Source organism: Aulonocara stuartgranti, assembly GCF_965226115.1.
Source record: "Aulonocara stuartgranti genome assembly, chromosome: 1".
Taxonomy (NCBI): Eukaryota; Metazoa; Chordata; class Actinopteri; order Cichliformes; family Cichlidae; genus Aulonocara; species Aulonocara stuartgranti.
Window position 1 is genome coordinate 28711026 of NC_138939.1, and position 16366 is coordinate 28727391.

Sequence of the window (16366 nt, forward strand, 5' to 3'; positions counted from 1 at the left end):
GATAAGCTTTTATGAGCGAGAAAGAATGGTTAGAGCCATAAATAGTTAAAAAAAAAAAAAAAAAAGAAAGAAAGAAAAACTTTCCACTCATCTTCAGTTCCCTAAAACTGTCACGCATTTTTTTTCCACAACCAAGTTTGCAATGCTTGCGTGGACTTTAGACACTAATCTACCCTCAGAACAAACCCAACAAAGCTTAGTTCAAGCTAAGCACAAAAACCTTCCAAAAAAAAGAATTTGTTCAAAACTGTAGCAAACCTAATTCAAATAAAAATAGTTTAAAATCCCGTTTTAATCTGTAGCTTTGATGAAATCTTTCTAACAGCTTGAGGACACACTGTTATGCATCTTTTTTACAGCACTGATGTCTAGTTAGGTGTCCGTATTGTATTCCCCTGACATACACGTGCCATAATATAACTAAAAACAACAAACAAATCTAAACAAAACAGCTACTTTTGGCTGTATTCTTATTAACAGGTCGCCGCAGCAGGTAACTCAGTTTGTCAGGATTATGCCAAACCCACTCGCGATCTAACTAAAAATACTAAACTTTAAGCTTGAAGGTTTAAATACTTGAATATCTTTTTGTTCCTATAAAATAAGCGCATACTGAGTTTCATCTGTGGACTATTGTGGTATTTTTTAGATTTGAAGATGCCAATGTAGAACACTGTTCTTGGAGGGTGGGGGCAGAACTACAGCAAAAGTTTAGACAATGAAGAACAACTTCGAGACTTTGATCTCAGGAGAATTTACAACCACCAAGTTTAAAAATTACAAACTTTATTTGGTCAAATAAACTGTCTCACAAATTAAAAAGGGTTTATAAAACAAAATAGCTATGTAGTTTACATTAACAAACAAAAGGACGAAAGAAAGAAACAGTTTACACGTGAAGATATGAAGTAATTGTGTTTTTAAAACAAAACAAAAGATCATTGGCAAGGGGACTGAATGTGTACGTGTTAGCTTCACTTCTACAAAGGATCTAGGCGTTTCGATCAATACGGACGTCCACCTCTCGGCCATTTATCTTGGTTCCATTCATCATCCTGCAGGCCTTCTCGGCACTCTCTGGAGAGTCGAATCTCACCGTTCCGCATCCCTTCGACTTTCCATTCTCCATCTTGATTTCTGCAAACATTACCTGACCTGTAGCAGAAAAGAATGAGCAACGGCTGAATTTTGAAAGCAGAATCTTTAACAAAGTGCTGATTAAATCTTAGATATTGGCCTTTGTTTTCAGCGATCAATTGTGGTGAAATGCCAAAAGTGCTCCAGTGGTTCATGAATTAAACAGAATAATTAATTCAGTGGTCTATAATAAGCGAAACACTTACCACAGTGACTGAACTTGTCTTTCAGTTTTTGCCATGTCAAATCATAGGACAGCTATAAAACAAAAATATACTTCAGTCATTACATTAGTCAGCATTAACACATTTACAGCTGGACCTTTGTACATAGGGCTGTGCGATATGACCAAAATCTCATATCCTGATATTAAGACATCTATCGTCCGATAACGATATAAATCACAAAAATTTAACATTTTCTATAAATTCTGTGAATCTCGGGCAGCTCGACTTGCGTGAAGTGTTTCCAGCTGGGCGTCGCGTACCTGGAGTCGAGTGTTTTAACTGATGCATGAAACTATACATTTTTAGACATAAGTTGTAAGGGCCGCTGTTTTCTTTGTGAGTATTTCTTACACGGCGTGCTGCGTGTGAAAGCCTGTTCTAACGTTTGAGTCTAAGGTTTATTTTTTTTAGCACCTGACGGCTCTTTTTTGCTTCCTAATCCGTAAAACTGCATCTTTCACGTGATTCAGTTTATTTTGAAAAGTCACAACAGGATCTTGAGCTTTATTGTGAAATGTTTATGTGGAACATAAACAAGCGGACACGCGGTGGTTTTACCGTCGTTGTTGCTAACGACAACGCATAAAAACAAACGCTTGTCTGTCTGTAGTGTGGTTATAAATATAAGAGAAAGTGAGAACTTTAAGAAATTAATATAGCCACTACAGTGACCATCAAAATAATGAAAAAATATTGCCGTAAACGTTTATTTTGCAACACCACGAAACAAACGATAGCGTAAAATGAAACGATAAGACGTTTTTATATCGTCATCCGATATATATCGTTATATCGAACAGCCCTATTTGTACAGGAATCAAACATGTCAAAGATGACATTGAACTGATCATAAATCCTCCAAGCAAAAATTAATGATTCATCAAAGCACACCACATATTATTAATAACTTTGTGTGCTTATGCAGCTATCCAATCAAAGGCCCAGCAACAATATATTTAATGACATCTAATGAACGTTTATCACGTTAAAGTTTAACTGATCATGTTAGCACAGCGAACTGATTAAAGAAGTAGTAAATTTAGATACACAAATGTCTTGAGAACACATCTAAACAAAAGAGGAATGATGGGGGGGTTACAAGAAATTCTAACACAAGTGATGTTTGCTAAACCTGGACCTTTGAATTCCCCTTTAACATTTTAAACTTTGAGTGGCAGCATACTATAGTGCTTGCACTATGACTACTATCACTATCACGACTGACTGTATAGGAAGATAAGGATGTCCACAGATGTAACAGCTCTGAAAATCAGAATAAATGAACATGGTTTTATTTCTGCTTACATTTCGCACAAATATCTGGCAACCTCCTTTGGACCCTGAGCCTCTGTCCGACATGCCACCACCCATGTGGCCCGGCCCCCCGCCTCCATAGCCACCAAAGCCACGGTTCATGTCCATTCCTGACATTCCCAAACGGTCAAAGCTGGAGCCCATTCGGTCCATCGACATATTTCCCATTCCCCCACCTGAGCGCGCACACACACACACACACACACACACACACACACACAGAAGTGCACACAAACAATTTAACCTAATGCACAGTTAGGTTTTAACAGGGTCATGTTTGCAGTTTCCTGCACTGCTGCAGAACTACAAAGCCTCATGACAGATTTCTGTGAATTGGGACTTTTAAAACACTTTGCACCGCTTTATGAATAGATTTTTATTAACTTATTCTAATAAAATGTAACCGAAGTGTATCTAAACGGTGCAGAAGAGGATTGATTTTCCACTTCCAAACTTGCTATCACAGAAGCCAATGTCGCCATGACACTGTTTATACAGTGGGTGCAGACTCTGTACCAGTTTAAATAATTAGTCACCACACTGCACGAAGAATCAATGGGAAAACTTCATTCTTTTGTGAAAAGAAAACATTTTAACTACTGACAAACCACTATACCCCTTTTTAGTCTCTAACAAACAAGTAATTGTCGATCTCTGGGAAAATAAATACCATAGCATTTGCTATAGTACAGGCAGCAGTGTTCTGAATACTTTCAGTCTAATAATTTAAACAAGCCTGGGATGAAATGGAAAAATACCATAAGGCTGGTCAACCAAAACTTGACAACTCCATCATAGATTCCATCTTACACTGTAACTGTAAAGATTTTCAGGTTTGTGTGGGTTTTTTGGCATACATGAAACAGAGAAAGTGCATATTTTCTCTGTGGGTTGCTGTGGCCAGCCAGGCCCTCTGCTGTTTTTTTCTTGGTCTTCAAAATGCATCTCTTTTCTCCAAGTACTATATTTTCCGCACTATAAAGCGCACTTAAAATCCTTTAATTTTCTCAAAAATCGGCAGTGCGCCTTATACTCTGGTGCGCCTTATCTATGAATTCTGACTGTGTTTACTGACCTCGAACCAATTTTATGTGGTACACGGCGCTCAAAAATCAGTCAAAAAATGTTTTAGTAGGACTTTGCTAAGCTACGAAGCCGCACTGCTTGATCGATTGTCTGAGCGTTATGGCTACCGTAATCAGGAGCCTCACGGCTCATAGTAATCTGGGTCCAAAACCCCGTCTGCGTCAGGTCCCAAACGAACACTGTGTAAATACTTTCATCTTTAATAAAATGATCAGTGTTGCTGCTTTACCAGGTGTAACAATTAAGTTTAACATCCAGGCATCCATGAAAACAGAAATTATTAAATTTAACGGAGTTAGAAGTTAGCAGATAGTTAGCTGGCTAGTTTCACTAGTTACCTAAACTAGCGAAACTAGTAGCATGTTCTGACTGAGAGATTTCTGGGCAAAAATAAAACGTACAGCTCTGCTATCACTTCCAACATGAATGAAGACAGAAAACTACACAGCAGTGACGTTTGTAGGATTACTGAAGTTGGACTAGCTGGTATATGATGCTGTGCTAGTGATCGCTAGCGAAACAGATGTTAGCATAACAAAGCATAAAACAGTGGGCCCTAAACTCCATCCGCTTCAGGTCCCAAAGTCAAATGAACACTGCAGCATCACTGAGAGTTAAAAACTTTCTAAATTCTTTCATCTTTAATAAAATGAGCAGCGTTGCTGCTTTACCAGGTTTAACAATTAGTTTAACGTCCAGGCATCCATGAAAACAGAATTTATTAAATTAAACAGAGTTAGAAGTTAGCTCGCTGGTTTCACTAGTTACCTGAACATGATATAGCATGTTCTGACTGAGAGATTTCTGGAAAAAAATAAAACGTACAGCTCTGCTATCACTTCCAACATGAATGTAGAGAGAAAACTACACAATAGTGACGTTTGTAGGATTACTGAAGTTGGGCTAGATGGTATATAATGCTGTGTTAGTGATCGCTAGCGACACTGCTATGTTAGCTTACCAAAGCATAACACAGTGAACCTGGAGAATGAACGCTAACCTTTTTCCACTTGATAAAAGTTCCCGATGGTTTTTTTTGACAAATACAATCGCATGGAAAATTGATGTAAACAGACCAAACTTCAGTAGGGAAGGGGAACAACTGAGATGCTCCAGCCACAATATGAGGTTAGTCATTAATGTAAGATAAGATAACCTTTATTAGTCCCACACGAGGGAAATTTGTTACAGCATAAAGCGGACAGTGCAAAGTTACATAGCAAAAATGAGAAAAACACTAGAAAAATATATACTGTTGTTCCGGTGTTTATAGAGCAGCTACCAGAGAGAGTAATCTAATTCATACAAAAAAACCTGTTATATCTTATTCTTTATTTATGTTACCAAAAATAAAATGCGTGTGGTGACCGAGTCTGTTGTGACTCTTAATAAGTAAGACGTATTAATACACTACTTTCTTAATCTGTGTGACAACCATGACCACACGTTTCCACACCCACTGCTAAGTGTATGACAGTTCAGGAGATTAGGTTGCTGTAATCAGCCATAAAGATCTAAGCTTCTGTTTCTCTATTCAAATGTTATCCTTTAGGAAGCCTGATATGAGAGATGTTACTTATGTTATAGCAGGAAATACTGTTAATTTTGTTTCATTTTTTTTTATTTTTCCATTTTTATCAATTTACACTGTTTAAATTCAAGTAAAAGAGTTACATTTTACCAAAAAGGTCAGACTTGGAAAAGACTAAATATATTAACTACTGGAAGGAAATGATGATTTGGGGGCAGCCCAAACTTTAAGTAAGAGTACTGTTGTGGAGTCTCATGTACCTTTAATTACTGAACAACTGCTATAAAAATGATAATTTGAAACACTGTGTATTAAGATTTTTTTTTTCCTAACCTGTGCCTAATCCAGTTCCCATGTGCCCCATGCCACCACTGCCCATGCCTCCTCCAAAGCCTCCACCTAAAGAAGAGTGCAAGTTGATGCAAATTCGATTATACCACGATGCAGTAGAACTCACAGCCTCACTGAAGTGAGAGTATAACTTACCCATTCCTCCAAAAGAATCCCCAAATCCTCGATTCATTGGCATGTCACCGTGCCCAAAGTCCCGATCCATTCCACCCATTCCTGATCGGTACATATCTTAACACCAAAAATACAATGAAAGAGAAACAAAACAATCAACAATAAAACGAGATGACACATTAGTTACCAATAACAAACAAGAAAACCTGATTTTTGGCCCACTGAGGGTAAAACAGACTTACCTCCCATTCTGCCAACTGGTGCCATGTCCCTCCCTCCAAACCCACCCATACTGCCCATGCTGTCCATGCCTCCAAAGCCTCCACTTGCACTACTCATTCCTATCGAAAGCAGAAGAGAAAAAGAAATCTCCTTTGTTAACACCGAGGTAACCATGGTCATTCAACAGGAAAGAAACTCGTAGGTAGCAAAAAGCTCACCTCCCCCAAGTCTGTTCATTCCACCATAACCTGATACATCCATACCTGGCAAAGACAAAGGAACATCGAATTACAAGAAACAGATGTAATTCCATAAAATTTACAACGTAAAAGCGCTTAAATATTATCTGGACAGAGCTCTGATCATTTCATTTCTTTGCACATCGAGGCTAATAGAAAAACAGACACTGGTATGTTGCATATATGTCAGTCTAACTTGAACACAGTTAATATTGCCTTGAGACCCTAATTTGATGATCAGCTAGTGGAAATGTAATTCTGTCGGATAAATATTGGCTTGTAAAGACAAACTGTTGCAACTCGGCATATATACACGACACACTTTGCACTGAATATAATTTAAACCTAATATCTCAAAAGGTGACTGACCTCCAGGTCCCATAGCGCTCATGCCGCCTCCACCACTCAAGCGGTTGGCATTGATGGGTTGACCTCCTGGCCCCAATCCCATGCCAATACCACCTAGACCACCTACACAAAGAAGAAAAATTCCTTCTGTATTGTCTCCAACCACAAGAAATGCTCAAGACATACTTCATACATACTAAAGGCACACTGCCATTTTGGTGAACAAATTATTTATTCACTCACACACCATCTTGTTAAAATGCAGCTGTTCACTTCCTGTTCTGGTAAGACGCGTTTACTTGATTAATGATAATAAAACTATTTTTTTTAAATTACGTTTTTTGCTTATGATAAGGGAATAACAGCAAACTCACGTGGTAACTGAGGTGCTTTTTCTACTTGCCGAAAGTCTTCAACGGGTAGAGATTTCTCATCCTGCAAGACCAAGCATTTTTCACATATTCACACCGTCTGCATAGCTTAAAGCACATTGTAACTTAACAAACAAAAACAACACACACGTACCATTTTTACGTGCATCTGCCTGTCAAAGAGCATCTGCCCATTAAACATGGCTGGAATCAACATCAAGGAGAATGCTGTGGTAAATATTGTACAGAATAAGTTCTTTTTCTCTTTTTGTTTCTTTTTTAATTAATACTTAATTATAAAGGATACAAATGGCCTGCACAGCTTCCAGTGGCTGCTCAAAAGTCACTGTTCCCATCCCACGGCTCTTGCCATCTTTATCTTCCTTTACATCTGCTCGCTTCACCACACCGGCCATACTAAACACCTCTTTTAACTTCTTCCACCCCACCTTAAAATCCAGCTGTTGAACAATAGAAAGACACCAGTGCGTTTAATAAACAGGAAAAAAAAAAAAAAGATTACTACACAGATTTGGAAACTGCTATACCTCCATATCAGTGACAGCCATACTGTGCACACTGTGTGGTAAAGATGGCACAGCAGCTTTTGTAGCCGTCTCTTATGGAGGGTGGTGACGGTGGTACAGTGGGGAGTTCATTTCCCATTTTCAGTACGAAGACAAAGTAAAGTGGATTATACTACTGCTTACGGTAAACAGTAAACATTAGTGGATGGATAGCACATGAAAGGAGTTAAAACAATACTACCGTATGTCAGTAGTTATCTAGTTATTTTCGCTTACTTAGGGGTCTACTAACTCTTTTGGTCGGGGTAGAACAGTGGTGCAGGGTTTAGCACTGTCACCTCACAACAAAAAAGGGGTTTGAATTCACCGGCCAGCTAAAGCCTTTCTGTGTCTGTGTGGGTTCTCTCCAGGTTGACTGCCCTCCCCCAACAATAATTCTAAATTACATGTTTGTGCGTAAACAGTTAACGGTAACTGTAATGGTGAAAGTGGATTTGCTTGCTAAACAGTTGTAGCTACAACATATACACATATCATAAAAACTTTTTTTTTTTTTTAAATTACACAATGTTTAGGCCCAGCTGAAGCTCCATTAAACTCTGGTGGGCTGCCAGGCTTAAAATAGACTGGCACAAATACTGTAGAAACATATGATTGTGGACGTATTTCACAGCTGGTCAAATATTTAATTAGTAATACTAATCTCTGGTGCCAAGCTATTAAATTACTTTAAAGCCTTCACTATGTATACGAGTGTGCTTGGCAGATGTCTACAATTGCACAGTGATAATTAATGTTTAATAACATTTCCTTACATTAGCTACAAACACAGTGTTGCCAAGTCGCCCAGCCTCCAGTGCATGGATGACTTCAGGTGGGATGTTAGGGTTGTTAGCAATGGAGGGCGGGAGGTTCATCACACCAGGCCCCATGTCCTGCCCACGGCCTCCCTGTTGACCCCCTCCCATGCGTTGCAACACACGGCGGGCATGCTCTCCATCAGGGTCCTTAAATAGAAAACATTATGATAACATTTAAGAAAAAATAAATAAAACTAGAAAATTTCACAGTGTCATTTTAATTTAGTGGTACATCGCTGGATATTTTCAGATCTGATGTTAACAAAAACATATGTAATGTAATAATGCTACATCATGGTTACCACCACAATCTTTTTATGACTGCTTCATATGCCCACAATCAACAGAAAATAGCAACATCAGATCAGCTTTTCTTAAAATAAAAAAAAAAAATAAAAAAAAAAGAGAACAGCTAAATATAATCGGCAATCTATGCTTCTCACCTCCTTGATGTTGAGTGGCCTTCCACTCAGGTCATGTTTATTCATAGTTAATACTGCCTTCTTCACAAACTCCTCATCTTTGAACTCCACCACACTGTTGAACGAGGCAAACGGAGACGCCACATGAGTCAATGCGAGCACAACATATAAAAACAAAAGTTGTTTCTTTGAGAAAAATAGGGTTTCTTACCCACACCCCTACGAAGGTGGCATCACAGGAGTTCAGGAGTCACAGAAGGAGGGAACAAAATACAGTTAAAAACAAGATATTACAAACAAAAACATAATATAACATCTCAACTAGTTTTTAATATGTTTTTTATGCATGTTGGCCATATTTTCCCTGCTGGCTTGAGCCGGCTGGTTTTTAACTTTACTGCAAACAAGAAAAAATGCTGAAAAAAAACAAAAACAAACAAACATCACATTTCTTAATAATTAAAGATATTACAAGAAGAAAAATATCTAAACAGTAATATATAAAGGTTGCAGTTAAAATTAAAAAAAAAAAAAAAAAAATCACATTTGTCAGTAATATTTAAACATTCTATTATTTTACCTGAAAATATTTAGGTTTTGAACTGGACATTGATTACCACGATAGATGAAAAAAGCAACAACAAATGTATTTAGTACATTGTTTAGGATTAACAAGTTGTGACTTTAAGAGAAAAAATGTGTGGTTCATCTTTAAATCTATTGCATCATTTGTTGCCATTTAACATAAAGACATAACAAAAACAACTACGTGGTCTTTTGCAACTGCTTTGTTCCATTAAACAGAAAGCTTTGCCATATAACAGAATTGTAAAATAAAATTTTGAGACATGAGGGTCAATCAATAAGACCAATCACACAACCCCGCATTTCCCTTTGGAAAATGGCCAAACAAACAAACTTTTAAACCAATTGAAATGACAACAACAAAAGCAAAAGTATACTCTTAGATGAGTTCATTGGCTACATTTCCAAAAGTCAACAGGACATCTCCCTTTCAAATGAAAAATCAATCATTAGCCATCTTTCAGGCTCTAAACACAACCTATAGTGTCTCCAGTTCATTTAACCCAAAGGATCAGAGCCTAAAAGAGCACTACATTATTGAGAGCCTGCTGAGGGCATTTAAAACCTCGTGCAGCAATTTGGCCACATCACTTACCCTTGACTTTCCTTCAGCATCCTTAAAGAGCTCCACGTATGTAACCTCACCAACTACATGAGACATACAAAGGGAAAATACCAAAAGAACAAAGGAATTTAAGTCACCAAGTCTTCAAATCACCGCTGGCCTTGGCAATACAGCTACAGATGGAGATGTCCCCATTGATCAACAGCCAGCCCAGACCAACATCCCACCAGACAACACCATGCCTTTCTGGGCAGTGACTGAGACACCCAAAGGCCAAGGCCAGAAAAATAAAAACAAAAACAGCAAAAAACAAAAACACAGCTATATTAAACCTGGGAATTTCAAAATTCAAATCAAAAGACTTCAACGTGATCAGTTTAGCAACAAATTCCATTCAAGGCAGTTGAGATGTTTAAGCTGTCCTTTGACCTTTCAAAATATCTTTTTTGGGAACTCTGTATTTCATAAAGTAAAACATTGGAATATTTTTCATTGATACTAGCAAGATTCACCTTAATGCAGATGCAACAAAAACATTCAACAATCAAAATATTCCTTGCTGGATTGAGGTTACATTTTGGAGCTGACAATCCATTAAAACAAGTAACAATGTAACTACGTAAATCCTACTTTTTCCTCACATACATATCAGCCCAAGCTAAATTGGTGCCCATCCAAAAATAAATACATAAATAAAAGAATTAAAACTCCAATAACCTTAAATCACAATATGGCGGTTCCTTAATATCTGCACTAAGCATATCCACAAAAGCTACACACAAATTAGCTGGCGTTAGAAGCAAACGTTCAAGCTTGTAACAAAACAGAACAAAAGGTCAAAATCTTCTTTTCAGCTGAAGAGAGAGGCAGAGGGAAAGACGCCATACCCATCACTGGGTAGATTACCTTTATCACGCATTAGATCTTTAATTGCCTGCCACTTCATATCATACGGGATATTGCTGATGAACACTCTGTTCCTATGAGCACCCTTCTTTTCTCCACCATGTTTGTCTTTGTAGGGATGGTAGCGGCCTCCTCTTCTGCCTCCAGAGGATTTCTCTTTACCATCATGCTTTTCTTTGGGGGGCTTGCCTTCTTCTTCCCTACAAAATACAGAGAAGTGCAGGTCAACATCTCTAAACATCTTCCACAGATCACTGGGGCATCAAATTAAAAATCTACCCTTAATAAATTTGTGAGTAATAGCAGACTCATCTTTTGTGATTTGCTTTAGAAATTTAATTTATACCTTTTTTAACCTTATACATACAAAAAACTCTACTCATATTAATAAATTCTATAATATGGATCTAAAGTAATAATAATAATAATAATAATATCATCATGATCTAAAATAGCCATACCCACAAACAGCAATATGCATGCATACGTGCTGGACAAACTTTGGATTTCTTTGCGTGTAAATGACAACTACGTGAGTAGATGAACGCATAAACAAATTAAAAGAAAAGTATTCATGCAACTTCTGATTTCAACCAAGTGTGACATTTTATAAATCCTTATGAAAATACAGCACACATTTTAAATGAACTGATACTTTAATGCGTATAGAGCACTTTAAATGTATTAAGCCGGTATAATTTTTGTGCAACAGCGCGGAGCCATTAGCAGCTAACCGCAGGTTTGTTAGCATAGCATAGCGCAATGGCCATGAACAATTTCATTAAGATTAGAATGGGTGCTAACTAGTAAAAGCACAGCTTATTTTGCTTGTGGTTAAACCTAATTAATTTAATTAAAGTAAGGCTGGCTTGGTGGTTACTAGCGCTGAATTTCAGAGTTTCGTTAGCTTTAGCTAAATATGAAAGCACAACACAATGGAGAGTAGCACCTAACCGAGAATGACCCATTGCACCAGCCTTGTAACATTGTGGCCACAGTTTATGGAGATGCATATATACCTTAAAGTCTTACATTATATTTAAATTTAACACATATACTTCGACGTTATATTTCTTACAAGAGATTGGAGGATTCTTTGCTAACAATAGCTAATATTCAAGGACTCCATTTTAGCTAAGCTAGCTAACAGCGACGCAGAACGACCGGATAATATTACAACTTTTTAACTCACATTTTCACACCGTTGGGTGTTTCTTCAGATGTCTCGTCGGGTTCCGACTTGACTGATTCAGAAATTTCCTCCTCCTGTGGTTCCTCTTTAGCCGTTTCAACATCTGCCATGTTGATGTTTATTTTCCCCACACACAACGCAGGATAACTCGATCGCTACGCAGTTCAAAATGTGCTGGGAAGATATGTGATTCCAACGCGAGATTTGGGAGCTGTTGCTAGGCATCGTCGGAGAATTGAATAGTATAGGTGTCAATGGACACGGGTGAAAAGAAAAAATTAACTCCTGTAAAAAGAATGTGGACGCGATTTCTCTCTAAATTGAGAAGTGAAGAAAGTAAAAGCTTCTAATGCAGCGATTCTTACCTTTTTTCTTATGTGCCCCACTTTATTTTAGCAGTAAAAAGGATTCCAAATTGAGCAATACCATGAGCAAACTTTTTTTTGTCCACCAAAGCCATTTTATACATGCACACAACAGCGTGCGAACAAGCGTCTACTAAAATGAAAATCGTTGGATACTGTGAAAATGTCTTATACAATATAGTGCAAAAGATTTCTTATAAAGTATTATAGAGCAACAACTATTTTATATGCGTATATGTCCCCTTTCCAGATAAAAAGACAAAACAAAAAAGAAACATAAATTGGGGTGATGTTCGGGTACAGAATATACAGAAGTTCAGTGTTATAGAATCTGTTTAAACTTTCTTAAAATATGATCCAATAAAGCTCCAAGGACCATCAAGCACATCAGGTCCCAGAGAATTGCCTGCTCCACTAATTTGATCTCCATAACATCTTTATGGCAGCTTTCCATCCTCAAACTGTTTGGTTTGTGTAGCTTTAAGTTTATTAAAAATGATCTGTTTGCTGGTTAGAAAGGCCAGTGCTATAATACATTTGTTTTCCTGTTTCAGACATTGTAATTCATAAAGCAATACCAGTATTACCTATAAACTACAATATTCCAGGCAGCACACTCACGGTGTCAGACTAAAATGTCCCATCTTATTGATTATCATGCAGAGCCAAGTCTATTCATCATTCCTGAAACTATTGATTAATGCACTTTTACTCCACTGCAGGAATACTTTCAATTTCGTCACACAATCAGCTTTAACATTTGAAGAGAATCTGCTCAGCGAGCCCTGAGGAGATTCCACCAGTGGAGAAATACTTTGAAAGCTAATTTTTAACATCACAGTTTAAAGTTGCACAGTTGTATAGAACTCGTTGCCCAGCAGGTCTGTAGTCCTATAGAAACAGTAAGGTGCTGTTAATCGAATGCACTTGATTAACTGATCATCAGTAAGTGTGAGCACCTGCGTAAAACCAAACATTTTCACTTTTTGCTTATGTGTAACTGTCAGATATGTGACAATCTTCCCAGGAGTGAATGACCCAGTAAATTCACCCCAAAGTCAGACGATGCAATACACAGTAATAGCATCTCAGAGTCTACATGTCTTTTGTCATGTCCAGACCAGACAGTGGAGATGTCTGAACATAATGTAGAGCACAATTTTTGGTGAAAACCAAGCGCAGCAAATCACCACAGCACTGTGGTGGAGGGGTGGTGATCTGGCCTATTTTGCAGCAACAGAACCTGCACCTCACAGTCATTAAGTTTGAACTCCTCTATAAGCCAAACTATTTTAGAGTCAAATGTGAGGCTGTCTGTCTGACAGATGAAGCTGAAATTGGGCAATGATTCCAAGCAAAACAGTAAATCTACAAGAGCATGACCAAAAAAGGCCCAGTTAGAGCCCAGACCTCAACCTGATTAAAATGCTGTGGCAGGAACTTAAGAGAGCTGTGCATAATTGAAATCCTTGCTAACCGCAATGAATTGAAGAGACACACAAGTTAGTTATTGCTGTTATAGGTGGTTCTACAAGCTACTCAATCATGGGTTGTACTTTTTTTTCCACAAAAAAAAAAAAAAAAAAAAAAAAAAAAATATATATATATATATATATATATATATATATATATATATATATATACCTCACTGCTTTGGTTTTGGCATACTAACCACTAACTCAAAAACTGACTTGTAAAAAAAAAACACTCACTTCATTCAGGAAGAGCTACACGTAGGAGTGACAGAGTACAAGTTGCAAACAACCGTACGTCTGGCTGACCTGTAACTGAGCATAGGTTAAAATTTAACATACAGTGAATTGCATGCATCACTCTGTAAATGAAAAATCAGATCAGTAAACTGATCCTTCATTTCCTTGATGGCGTAACATCCATTTCACAAATGATTGGTGCACAATTCATACCATGCCTGCTGAACAATCACTAATCGATAAAGTATTACATTTACTTTTACTATTATTGGAGCAAGACCTATAAATTAAAGCTGGAGTGTGAGTACCGAATGAAAGTAACAATGACGACAAAGTATTTCATGTGTAGTGGTTTACACTAACAAGCAAAAGATCTCTGGTTCAGTTTTGCCAAATCAAACATGTGAAGTGACCCCTTGTGAATAAGGAAGCAGCTAAAAGTCACATCTGCACATCCTAAAATGAAAGACCTATGATCTAAGAGACACAGTCTCTCCAGTGCGTCCTGGGTCTGCTCCAGGGCCTCTTCTCGGTAGCAGTGCCCTCTCAGATAGACCTAGAAGGCAGCCTAGTCAGATGACCGAACCACCTCAACACAACAAATATATTACTTATAATAATAATGGATTGCATTTATATAGTGCTTTTTGAGACCCTCAAAGCGCTTTATAATTCCACTATTCAGTCACTCTCACATTTACACGCTGGTGGAGGCAAGCTACAGTCGTAGCCACAGCTGCCCTGGGGCAGACTGACAGAAGGGAGGCTGCCATATCGCGCCATCGGCCCCTCTGGCCAACATCAGTACGCAGTCGGTAAAGTGTCTTGCCCAAGGACACAACAACCGAGACTGTCTGAGCCGGGGCTCGAACCGGCAACCCTCCGATTACAAGATGAACTGCCAATTCTTGAGCCACGATCGCCCTGTGTATTTGTGCAAAAATGTACCAGACCTTTTCTTTTTTTAATGAAAATAAAATTTGATTTGATTAACTTGCAGCTCCCTGGAGAAGTAGTATTTGCAGCAGTTTTGTTTGACGGGAAAGCCAACTGGAGTAATTACAATCTTTGCAAATCAGTCTTTGTACTGAGACGGTATAACCCCCCAAAAAGACATTCATTAAAGTTTCTCTTAGAGCAGTTTAGAATAATTGTTTTACAGTTCTCAGTATCAGCCTTTCTCCTGATCGCTTGGATAATATTCTAATATGCTTTATGCAACAAGTTAATGCCTCAGCAGTTCCTCTTTCACCTTGATACACAAGTAAAGGTGCATTTAATGATATGATAAAGGCAAGTAATTGAACTTCTGATAATTTTGACATGAATGGACTTGTGAAATCCTCTCTGCAAATTTGTTATCAATCAATGGATTGATAATAACATGCAGTTTACATGCGTTTCATCACTGATAGCCACACACTACTCCACTGTATCTTCACAATAGCACCTCTTAAGAGACTTTCATTTTAACCTTTGGGCTTTAAGTTGATAAGAACAACAAGGTAAAAAGACTAATGATGAAACTGCCCGTGCAGTGTGGCATCTAAATTGCAAACACTGTCTGAAATACTGAAACAGGCTGCCTATTTCTACCTGAATACAGCAAAGTAATAACAATAAGTCTAAAAAATAGCTGCTGATCCAAGAAAAGCAATACTAAAATTTACACTGCAGAGGCACGAATCCAATATGAAGGAACTATTCCCATCTAAGGTTGCATCGGTGATGATAATCTCCCTCATGACATGCCTTATCCTTAGATGCGAGCCACTGCACCACTGTGACAACAAACAACATTGTTCATCTGAATGTCTACTGAATAACAATGAAACAGATGGCCAGATGCTTCACTGCTGCATTCCTTTATAGTTAATAATCAAGTACTTGCTGTTTGATCTGTTTTTTGTTTTCTGTGCAATACTGCTTTTCATTCACTACATTAATATCTCTTAAAATGATTGGCTTTTCTCCTTCGCCGTGTCAGGGCAGCTTGCATTCGGATAAGCCTTTAAGGAGAGGGGGCTAATTCGATTTGGCCACAGCCAACTGCACCAATTAAAGACACATCATCAAACTCGGCTTGAAGGATAGTGCTGTGCTGTACCAAAAATACCTTTGCAGCAGCATTTACAGCCCAGAGGCAGTCAGAGGGAGCACTCCCCCTGCCTGCTAAAGCAGGAGATCCCTGTTTGATTTTTGCTGGAGACGTTTTGTTTTTTGGAGAAAGCCCCCAAATAAGCCCCGAGAAGGAACAGTGAAGAGAGAAGAAGCAGATGAGGCAGATTGCTT

At 38.1% G+C, this 16366-nt stretch overlaps 1 protein-coding gene across 1 annotated transcript; it reads right to left on the reverse strand.

Moving 5' to 3' along the window:
- Nucleotides 1–769: 769 nt before the first annotated feature.
- myef2 (myelin expression factor 2) lies at nt 770–12210 on the reverse strand. The gene is made up of 17 exons (XM_082529428.1): nt 11998–12210; nt 10806–11005; nt 9930–9982; nt 8961–8968; nt 8771–8864; nt 8283–8474; nt 7248–7401; nt 7095–7144; nt 6944–7004; nt 6591–6692; nt 6201–6245; nt 6003–6101; nt 5782–5877; nt 5629–5694; nt 2670–2854; nt 1344–1395; nt 770–1155 (listed from the first exon to the last, which is right to left on the reverse strand). Exons 1-17 carry the CDS (start codon nt 12105–12107, stop codon nt 992–994), a joined length of 1731 nt encoding a protein of 576 aa, XP_082385554.1. The 5' UTR covers nt 12108–12210; the 3' UTR covers nt 770–991.
- Nucleotides 12211–16366: the final 4156 nt, after the last annotated feature.

Coding starts and splice junctions, on each gene's coding strand:
- myef2 (XM_082529428.1), bottom strand. CDS start 12,107: ATGGCAGATGTTGAAACGGCTAAAGAGGAACCACAGGAGGAGGAAATT. Junction 7,402..8,282: donor ACACTGTGTTTGTAGCTAAT/GTAAGGAAATGT, acceptor ATTGTTCAACAG/CTGGATTTTAAGGTGGGGTG. Junction 7,145..7,247: donor GGAAGCTGTGCAGGCCATTT/GTATCCTTTATA, acceptor TGTTGATTCCAG/CCATGTTTAATGGGCAGATG.